The sequence below is a fragment of the Scardinius erythrophthalmus genome (genome assembly GCF_964197995.2).
Source record: "Scardinius erythrophthalmus genome assembly, chromosome: 11".
Taxonomy (NCBI): domain Eukaryota; kingdom Metazoa; phylum Chordata; class Actinopteri; order Cypriniformes; family Leuciscidae; genus Scardinius; species Scardinius erythrophthalmus.
In genome coordinates, this window is record NC_138231.1 from 43956273 (window position 1) to 43967853 (window position 11581).

General features: G+C 40.3%; 1 protein-coding gene across 1 annotated transcript in view; it reads left to right on the plus strand.

Moving 5' to 3' along the window:
• Positions 1 to 11252: 11252 nt before the first annotated feature.
• LOC308698734 (A-kinase anchor protein 7-like) overlaps positions 11253 to 11581 on the plus strand; it is a gene marked incomplete at its 5' end in the record, with an annotated part of 31353 nt that continues 31024 nt past the window's right edge. Inside the window, one exon of the mRNA XM_081378993.1 lies at positions 11253 to 11259. Within this exon, the coding sequence (XP_081235119.1) occupies positions 11253 to 11259 (7 nt within the window). The remainder of the gene's footprint in view (positions 11260 to 11581) is intronic.

Here is an 11581-nt window from a genome sequence, read left to right on the forward strand (position 1 = left end):
GAATTACTGTCATAGAATTACTGTCAGAATTACTGTCAGAGAATTACTGTCAGAATTACTGTCATAGAATTACTGTCAGAATTACTGTAATAGAATTACTGTAATAGAATTACTGTCAGAATTACTGTAATAGAATTACTGTCAGAATTACTGTAATAGAATTACTGTCAGAATTACTGTTATAGAATTACTGTCAGAATTACTGTAATAGAATTACTGTAATAGAATTACTGTCAGAATTACTGTAATAGAATTACTGTCAGAATTACTGTAATAGAATTACTGTCAGAATTACTGTAATAGAATTACTGTCATAGAATTACTGTCACAGAATTACTGTCACAGAATTACTGTCACAGAATTACTGTCATAGAGTTACTGTCACAGAATTACTGTCACAGAATTAGAATTACTGTCATAGAATTACTGTCATAGAATTACTGTCACAGAATTACTGTTATAGAATTACTGTTATAGAATTACTGTCATAGAATTACTGTCATAGAGTTACTGTCACAGAATTACTGTCATAGAATTACTGTCATAGAGTTACTGTCACAGAATTACTGTCATAGAATTACTGTCATAGAATTACTGTCATAGAATTACTGTTATAGAATTACTGTCATAGAATTACTGTAATAGAATTACTGTCATAGAATTACTGTCATAGAATTACTGTCATAGAATTACTGTCATAGAATTACTGTCATAGAATTACTGTCATAGAATTACTGTTATAGAATTACTGTCATAGAATTACTGTAATAGAATTACTGTCATAGACTGTCATAGAATTACTGTCATAAAATTACTGTTATAGAATTACTGTCAGAATTATTTTAATAGAATTACTGTCATAGAATTACTGTCATAGAGTTACTGTCACAGAATTACTGTCACAGAATTACTGTCATAGAGTTACTGTCACAGAATTACTGTCACAGAATTACTGTCATAGAATTACTGTCATAGAGTTACTGTCATAGAATTACTGTCACAGAATTACTGTCACAGAATTAGTCACAGCTGCTGTTGAAGTCACTGATGGTCCTTTCTCAGGAATCCCTGCTTTTATTGTTTCATTTGAGATGTTTCTTCTGAAGTCTCAGTGAATCTCTGGCTGAACTCAAAGCTCAGAGTCCAGCACGAGTTCCTCCCAGGATAATCTCACAATCAATTTGATGATACTAGCATTTCTCTTTCAAAACATGGTTTGGGCAACAATTATCCTAACAGCTTTACAACACTTTACAACACAGCACATTCTTACAGTCGATACACAGTAGTCAGCATCTGAAGAGGATCAACAAAGTTCATCAAAGTTGTCCTAAGACAAGAACAGGTATTGTTCAAAATTCATGTATAACTTTGATGGAAGGTTTTGAAATGTGGACTAATATATGTGTCTGGACTTATAAGGCCAAAACATGGTGAAATTATAGATAAATCCATACGGTATGATGTCACAGAGATGGAGTGGCTGGAGGGAGAACTGAGAAGAGCAGGAGCTCAGATCACGGAGTCTGAGGTCAGTGAACGCTTCCACATCATCACACACGGTCTGCATTCCCAGCACAGACTTTGGCCCTTCTGTTCCAACGATCACATATATATATCACACATGTGCCATAAACATCAGCTAATGAGCGTCTGTCTTCTGTCAGCACCATAAACTCAGTGTCTGTTATCTTCAGTTTGACTCATCTCACGTATACATACTGGGAACTATATTCTCAGAAGGCGAAGCACTGCTACTTCTGCGGAGTGATTTGCTCGCCGCGCCTGAGAAGCCCCGTGGTGAGGAGCAGAGTTCGCTCAGAGTTGGAGTAAATCACTCCACAGAAGTAGCAGTGCTTCGCCTTCTGAGAATATAGTTCCCAGTATGTATACGGTTAGAAGATGGCTGTCTCATGTGACCTTGTTATTCGCACACACTGTGACTATACACATCACAATGTGTAAATAGGAAAATGTTGGCGTTATTTTGTCACTTACTGGGAGCAGTATGCTAGCTGGAGCCATTAACCTCCAGTCTTTGTGCTAAGCTAGGCTAGCGGTGTGTGCGTCAGACAGAGTTACAGAGATGAGAAGGGTGTGTGTGGACTTATCTAACTCTGGGGGAAACGGGGAATGAGATTAAGTCCCTAAAAGTCGGCGTGTTCCTTTAAGAATTTCCACGACACACTCAACATGATAAAGACAAATAAATATGTTTTTGGTGATTAAATCAGTTAAATATTTTACAATAGTGGAGCCATTTCAGACGCAGAGTTTCCCTCCGTGTTTTCAAGGCATTGTAAACTCAACAAAAACATCCAGCGGTGTGTAAATATTTTATTATTTTAACTTACCCAATCTCTAAAGTGTATTTCCCCAGCTTCATGCAAACATGTATGATATGCAGAGCTGAATCTGAAGCCCACACTGTGTGTGTGTGTGTGTGTGTGTGTGTGTGTGTGTGTGTGTGTGTGTGTGTGTGTGTGTGTGTGTGTGTGTGTGTGTGTGTGTGTGTGTGTGTGTGTGTGTGTGTGTGTGTGTGTGTGTGTGTGTGTGTGTGTGTGTGTGTGTGTGTGTGTGTGTGTGTGTGTGTGTGTGTGTGTGTGTGTGTGTGTGTGTGTGTGTGTGTGTGTGTGTGTGTGTGTGTGTGTGTGTGTGTGTGTGTGTGTGTGTGTGTGTGTGTGTGTGTGTGTGTGTGTGTGTGTGTGTGTGTGTGTGTGTGTGTGTGTGTGTGTGTGTGTGTGTGTGTGTGTGTGTGTGTGTGTGTGTGTGTGTGTGTGTGTGTGTGTGTGTGTGTGTGTGTGTGTGTGTGTGTGTGTGTGTGTGTGTGTGTGTGTGTGTGTGTGTGTGTGTTTTTCACTCATCCCTGATGATGAATGTTTAAAGCTAGTGTTTTCCTCAGGCAGATCTCAGCTGGTCATGATGTGTGCGGTCACCAAACACACAGGCTTCATGTAAAAGAGCTGGACGCCTGTTCCTCACCCGTCTGGTTCATAATGACTGCAAACTGGATCAGTGGTTTAATTACTGCTGTTCCAGTGAAGCTGTGAGAGATGTGTGAAGCCGCTGTGTTCATGTGCTTGTAATTACACAGCATGACGTCCAAGAGAGAACAATATTACTTCAGTGTGTCTGAACGTTCCGGACGTTTTCTGACAGCGCGGCTTCAAAATATCCTCGGAAAATCACTCGCGCACACACACACACACACATCGTGCTCACAGTACACTGGATGTCTATGGGCCAAGTGTACCAGAGGATTTCAAAGCACAAATGATTCTATTAAAGGACTGAATTGCATTAATGTACATTTATTTTTGTTTGTTTTTATCAACTCTAGTAAAAAATAACGTCATTTAACAGTGTTGTGTGAGAAAGAAACAGAAATAGTGGTTTATTGTGAATCTTCCCCCAGAAATCCTCCATCAGTTTCCAAGCTCTTCTCTCTCTTTTTCTTGCTCTTTTGTGCTTAAGAACATCCTTTACCGTGGTAAAATCACTGTAACGCACAGCTTGTCTCTGTAATGCCTTCTGATTCAATGTGGACTTTACATTACTCCAGAGTTACTCAAGGTATCTGATACTATCACGTGATCAAGTGTCTGACACTACAGGAGAGCCTGAGAAAACAGCACATCTGAGGAGAGAGATGGACTCTCCACAACGGCTGATGTTATTCTACTGTAATGCAACACTGACTAAATATCTTCTTAATCCCTAAAACCTCCCAAAAATCCTTCAAACCATTCGAGTCCAGCTGCTTTCTGAACAAAGCCACGTGTGGTAAAGCAGTATAAAGACCTGAATGTGCATCACTCTTTATTCTCACGCTCAGGACGTCCATCTGGATCAGTCTGACTCAAGCGCACTTTAAATTGAAAGTCTTTTACTCATTATTACAGTTCCTGCGTTTGAGCCGTTGATCTGGAGTCGCTGGCCTCATTATCAGAGCCATGTCACTCAAGAAGCACTCTGAGCAGAATGAGGTGTAACTGCTCTTAAAACCATCCTGCGTTCGGTTGACGTGTGGTGTTGGTTCTTTGAAGGATTCACACCGATATCATCCTCTGGTGTTTGATGAGTGATCTGTGTGATCGGCTCTCTGTCCTGTGGAGGAGCTCACGGCTCCAGAAACTGCTGCTGGGACGCCGTCATCCCTCATCGAGGAGGATTCGCTTCACATCTGACACGCGGTTTCATCATGCTGTTCCAGATACTCACTCACAGCGAGTGTTTATTAGTGTTTAACACTGCGCTCAGGATGGGCTTTCTGTGTGCGGGTCTCTCTCAGATGACTGAGTGTGACTGAACTGCAATGCAATGTAATTCTAATCACTCATTATTTGACCAGTCTGACCTTTTTTTATTTATTTTTTACTGCAAATTAAAACGTATAAAATGGCGTAATGTAGTGAAGTCACATGATAGCGTACGACTGCATAAGATCTCGATTATAATCACAGAATTAAACGTTAACACAAAGTCACAAACAGCAGCATTTATCTAATTATTTTGACATGTCATAATCAGCATAACATTGACAACTCCATTAATTCTGGGTCTTCTGTTATCCTGATACTTCTAGATTTGAGTGCCTCATTTGACACTATTGATCATAATATTCTTCTGAAACGACGAGTGTGTTGTTGGAGTCCAGCTTTACAGTGTTCGCCTCATACTAAAAGTGGAGGACCTTCTCTGGAAATATCGGGTCATTCGCCCTCTGTGCCGATCCATTGCGGTGTTCCACAGGGATCTATACTTGGCCCTCTTTTGTTTTCCCTCTACATGCTCCCTTTAGGCTCAACATTCCAGAAACATAACATAACACATTCTTGACACACAAGATAACTTATGTAATGCACTACGACCACTTCATTTATTTATGAGCAATACGGCCTTGATTGCAATATGTATTTAACTACTCTTATCTGTATACATTGGAGAGTCTAAAAATTTCGGTGTATGTGAAATTGTACAATGACAAATAAAGAAATCTAATCTAATAAATCATCATTGTGACGCTGACGACCTCCAACTATATCTTCCAATCAAACCAGGAATTGACTTTTCATTAGATCATCTCTTCCAATGCCTCAGTGAAGTCAAGATCTGGATGACAAACAACTCACTGCAGCTGAATGAAAATAAAACCGAAGTGCTTCTACTGGGTCCTTGTGGTAAATTTTACCCTAAACCTAACTATCTGGGGCGTATCCAAATCGACACCCAATTGATCTTATTACCTGAGGCGTCTCCAAATCGACACCCAATTCCTTAAACTGGGGCGTCTACTAATCTACACCCAATAACTTTATACTCTAGCTCTTGCGTCTTCAGTCGACAACTGGCCGAGTTTCTAACTTGCTTCCCTAAACTAGCTTCCTTCCTAAACTAGCTTCCTGCGCAGGAATATTCGACAAACAGACTTCTGCAAATATCCTTTAAATGCTTTAATCACGGTCAGGAGATCTTCCCGAGCAGTTCTCAGGGAATCTCTCCCAAGAAGCAAGGCCGGAGGATCTCAGACAAATTCCATTGAGAATCCCACCAGAAAACACGGATACTAGCCTAGAAATCTAGACGCACCCTAGCGGCAGCAAAATGTATTTCGCAGCCAGGTACGTCTAGCAACTCTCAATAAACCTTCTCGCTGCAAAAACCCAGATTGGGTCAGGCCAATCACGTTGTGTATGGAGTAGACTGGGGCGGGCTTAACATACACGACAGAGTTGCGACGGTTACCTGGCTGCTACTTGAAAACAAAGAATGACGGCTGCTGATGGAGAACAACGGTCTTTCGAATCGGCTTTGGCCGCGACTCTGGAGGACTTGGAGTTAAGTTTTTCTTTGAGAAAAGAGCAAAGAACGGCACTTAAGTCATTCTTAAAAAAAGGAAGATGTGTTCGTCGTTTTGCCGGCCAGATATGGCAAAAGTTGAATCTATCAACTAAGCTCCGCTGTTGGGAAAACGCTCTGGTTGGTTGAAGCGCTGTCCTATTGCGTGCAGAGGGAATTTGAAAGACAGCCATTTATCCCGCCCCTCGGAGTGAGCCGTGACTATGGTGAGTTTCCACACCTAACATCTAGATGTAGGTCTGGCTTGCCAGGCTACACGGATACAACAGTTTTTATAGAATCGAGAAAACAAATAAGACTAACATGTCAGCTTCAATATGATTGGTTCAATTGGTTCAAAAGCCCCAACCTTTCCCTCTGTCACTGGCACAAGCTAACTCTGATTTTGTGATTACTTATCACAAGGTTTGAGAACTAGTAATCTGTCTAGTTTCACTTGCCCTATTTGCTATTTATACACACACACACACACACACACACACACACACACACACACATACTGGTACGGGTGGTTTATAAGGACTTTTTCCCCTAAAAAGATCCATCCTGGTTTATGGGGACCCACCTTTCCCTTTGTCATAGAGATTAATAAGAAATATCAAACTGCTCCTTATGGCATGGGGTAAAAAGCTGACTGCTCAGAATTTAATTCTAATAAAACAGTCTGGTAATATGAAGACCTGACAAACTGAAGCACTGTAAGGACAGGGCAGGAGTGGGCGTTTCCTGATTTAATTATGATTTATGAGGACTACCCTGGTTTATCCGGACATCACTCACACATACACACACACACACACACCTAACCCTTAATTATGAGGACTAACCTGGTATAACCTGGACTAACTTTACCCATGAGAGTGCCACATCACTTACGTTTGTTTCAATACCAGCATATAGAAAAACAAAACAGGAAATTATCAGCAATTGTTCTACCTGGCTTAAACTTTAAGAGAGATTTCAGAAAACTAACCTGAGTTTGTAATGTGAGATTTAGCAGGTGTGAAGTGAGTGAAGAGCAAAGAGAGAAGAGGGAAAGTGAAATACGGAAATATTTTAGCTTTAAAAATTAAGAAATTAAAAAACCAAAAGGAGAGTTTACTATTTAACCATCACTGACAAATGCATTCACCCACAAGTATTTTTCATAATTGATCCTTGAATGTCAGTCTTAATTTATTCATTAGATTTGAAGAAGTTTTGTCTAAAGATAGTTTTGAATAAAGCTAAATATTTCCAGTTGATTGGGTTTGGGTTTTGTTAATGTGAAAAGAGAAGATTGTTCAAGACTTATTACTTAAGACGTATTAGTATCTAAATGAACATTGCTGACCATTTGGGTTTAACTGGGCATCAGTAACCATATGAATCATGCATACACACACACAACCCTAACTAACCCTTGATTATGAGGACATTTTGGGTTTAACTGGACCTCTCACACACACACTCTCAAACACACACAACCCTAACTAACCCTTGATTATGAGGACATTTTGGGTTTAACTGGACCTCTCACACACACACTCTCAAACACACACAACCCTAACTAACCCTTGATTATGAGGACATTTTGGGTTTAACTGGACCTCTCACACACACACTCTCAAACACACACAACCCTAACTAACCCTTGATTATGAGGACATTTTGGGTTTAACTGGACCTCTCACACACACACTCTCAAACACACACAACCCTAACTAACCCTTGATTATGAGGACATTTTGGGTTTAACTGGACCTCTCACACACACACTCTCAAACACACACAACCCTAACTAACCCTTGATTATGAGGACATTTTGGGTTTAACTGGACCTCTCACACACACACACTCTCAAACACACACAACCCTTACTAACCCTTGATTATGAGGACATTTTGGGTTTAATTGGACCTCTCAAACACACACAACCCTAACTAACCCTTGATTATGAGGACATTTTGGGTTTAACTGGACCTCTCACACACACACACACTCTCAAACACACACAAACACCTGACTAACCCTTGATTATGAGGACATTTATGGTTTAACTGGACCTCTCACACACACACAACCCTAACTAACCCTTGATTATGAGGACATTTTGGGTTTAACTGGACCTCTCAAACACACACTCTCAAACACACACAAACACCTGACTAACCCTTGATTATGAGGACATTTTGGGTTTAACTGGACCTCTCAAACACACACTCTCAAACACACACAACCCTTACTAACCCTTGATTATGAGGACATTTTGGGTTTAACTGGACCTCTCACACACACACACTCTCAAACACACACAAACACCTGACTAACCCTTGATTATGAGGACATTTTGGGTTTAACTGGACCTCTCAAACACACACAACCCTGACTAACCCTTGATTATGAGGACATTTTGGGTTTAACTGGACCTCTCAAACACACACAACCCTAACTAACCCTTGATTATGAGGACATTTTGGGTTTAACTGGACCTCTCACACACACACACACTCTCAAACACACACAAACACCTGACTAACCCTTGATTATGAGGACATTTTGGGTTTAACTGGACCTCTCAAACACACACAACCCTGACTAACCCTTGATTATGAGGACATTTTGGGTTTAACTGGACCTCTCAAACACACACAACCCTAACTAACCCTTGATTATGAGGACATTTTGGGTTTAACTGGACCTCTCACACACACACACTCTCAAACACACACAAACACCTGACTAACCCTTGATTATGAGGACATTTTGGGTTTAACTGGACCTCTCAAACACACACAACCCTGACTAACCCTTGATTATGAGGACATTTTGGGTTTAACTGGACCTCTCAAACACACACAACCCTAACTAACCCTTGATTATGAGGACATTTTGGGTTTAACTGGACCTCTCACACACACACAACCCTAACTAACCCTTGATTATGAGGACAAACTGGGTTTAAATGGACATCACTATTAACTCCACACATAGCAGGAGTACCTGTATTAGAGTTAACCATACTAAACCAAATCAACTATTCTACATTAAAGAGTGAATTCACAAATGATTGTGCATCTTTTTGCTGCCACTAAACCTGTAAAAGTAATACGCACACCTAAGGAAATAGTGCTACAATGTGCTGTTGCTATATCAACCAACATATACACATGTGGTGCAAAATGAACCTGGTTGGAGAAAATTCAGTGAACAAAGATCAGCAAGTTTTACACTTCATAGAAGACTAGTTAAAGGGCAATTAGATGAAGAAATGCAACTAGACAGCCAATAAAAACTAACAAAATTAAACTGAAAGGGCAATTTTTATTTTGCAAATGGTAAAAAAAAGGCTCAACAACTGAGATCTAATAAGGCCATTATTAGAGATGCACCGATTGATCGGCTTGGGACCGGAATTGGCCGATTTTCACGTGATCGGTCATGACCGCCGATCGGCCGGTCAGTCTGACACTTGCCGATTTTATACCGATCAAACACACTCGGGTGCCGCATGATTAACATCGCGCAACATCAGCATCACACGTGCACACGGAACACACATGTAGAAAACCTTGTGAATTACGTCAGTTTCACACCGCAAGCGTGAGAGGCGCGTATTTTTTTCGGCGTGCATGTTAATAAATGAGTGCATCACACCGGCAGCAGGAGCAGAGCGTGAGCGTCAAGCAGGAGCGTCGAGTGAGCAGCAGTGAAGCGGTTTCGGCGCAGAGTCTATTTTTGCTGCGCTGCTCACACTCAATTAAAGTGAAAGCACACTTTTTTTGATGGGCAAAATAAATGATTTCACACAAAAAGTGCCCAAAATGCACAGAATTTGCATGTCTAGTGTGTTTTAACAAGAACTGGAGTAGGCTATGTCAGAAAAGAAAATGAAGAAGACTCAAAAATATTTATAGAAAATTCACCCATTTAAACTTGTTTTTATTATTCAGTTTGGGTAGAAGTATATGGTGTTTTATAAAAAAAAAAAATAAAAAAAAAAATCGGAATCGGCAGGTCAAACTCGGAAAAATCGGAATCGGCCTAGAAAATTGTAATCGGTGCATCTCTAACCATTATGGGACTAAAGTGCATGAGGGAGTGTGCCTCAAAATGACCTCAACAACACACTGAAAATAAAACCAAATTAAATTGCCTTCCAGTAAATGCATGTTTTTGTACATTTCTTTCAAAACAGTGTTTTAATAAAAGTAAATAAAAGGATGTCTTGAACACTCTTCTGGCCCAACAACACTTTTGAGAACAAAACCCACAGACATTAAAGGTTGTATCAGCGATTTCACGCCCAAAAAAGGCCCAAACATAAATGATCACATTCATCTAATCTTTCCTAACGATCCGCTAGCTGGCCGCCCCATAAGCATGCCATCCAAAAAACGCGTCTCTGTAGGCAGCCTAGGCGCCGAGATCTGCACACAAAAACAATGGGTTTCACCAACCACCAAAACCAAAATAAACAGTGTTCCAACCAATCACCAACAGTTCCAACCAATCACCGCAAAATCTCACACCACAACACCCCCACCTTTTGTGTGCAGATCTCAGAGCCTAGGCTGCCTACAGAGACGCGGTTTTTGGATGGCATGCTTATGGGGCGGCCAGCTAGCGGATCGTTAGGAAAAATGAGATGAATGTGATCATTTATATTTGGGCCTTTATTGGGCCTGAAATCGCTGATACAACCTTTAATGGAAGGCAACACTGATCTCTCGAAGAACTCTAAGAAGATTTCTTTTTCAACATCAAACCTCGGTTCCTCACGAAATCCCTTATATTTTGGGCCGTTCTTTCTCTCAGAACAGGGTCCTCTGCAGTCTTGCACTGCTCACACTCTGCCTTTGTTGCAAGGTGTCCCTTTGAAATATGGACTCTGAAATGTTTCATGACAGCATTCACTTCATTTGGGCTCCATGGCCTTTTCACAATTCTCCTCAATTTGGTCTCTGTAAAACAAACAAACAAACATATACATACACATATGTATACCTATACACCTATATGTATATACATGGAATAACTTTAATATACCCAAATGTTTAAATACCTCTGGAGTTCTCAGTTTCATCCTGATTCATTTGGCTTTTTCCTGAGGGGTAAAAAACAACAATTAAAATGTATTCCAGCCCTACAATCCAAACAGTTTCGGACCATGTGAAATATCAGCAGATAAGCACACAGGGAAAACTAGTCTCTGGTCCTGTGTAACACGAAAAGGACCACTTTACACTGAATTACTGTGGAAGATAAAAAATAAAACATGAACCCAAAATCAACATGTATCCTTTTTCTCAAATAAATATCTAAAATATATGCGCACACAATTTATTAGTCACCATGTCAATATGCTGGCATTAGCTTTTGGATCTCAGAAGTTTATCTGAGGAAATGTCACCATGGCAGGTAATATCCAGGTGTTTTGAAACCAGCTAAAATTGCAGGTTAACTGCTGCCATTCAAGAAATTAGTTCAAAAATAATAAATAAATAAAATGATGTATGGCCAGACACTTCATGTGTCAATCAAGCTCAAATAGATTTACGATGTTTTGGACCAGCGAATGTTAGATTTGTGTTTTGGGAGCTTAGTTTGTTTTTGGTTTAAAACATTTGGCCAAAATCTTGTGTTATTAAAGTGCTATGCACAGTCTGCATTGGCTATGACTAGACAACCAACACCAGACTAAAGCCAGAAGTATACCACAGTCGAATTTTTACCACAGTCG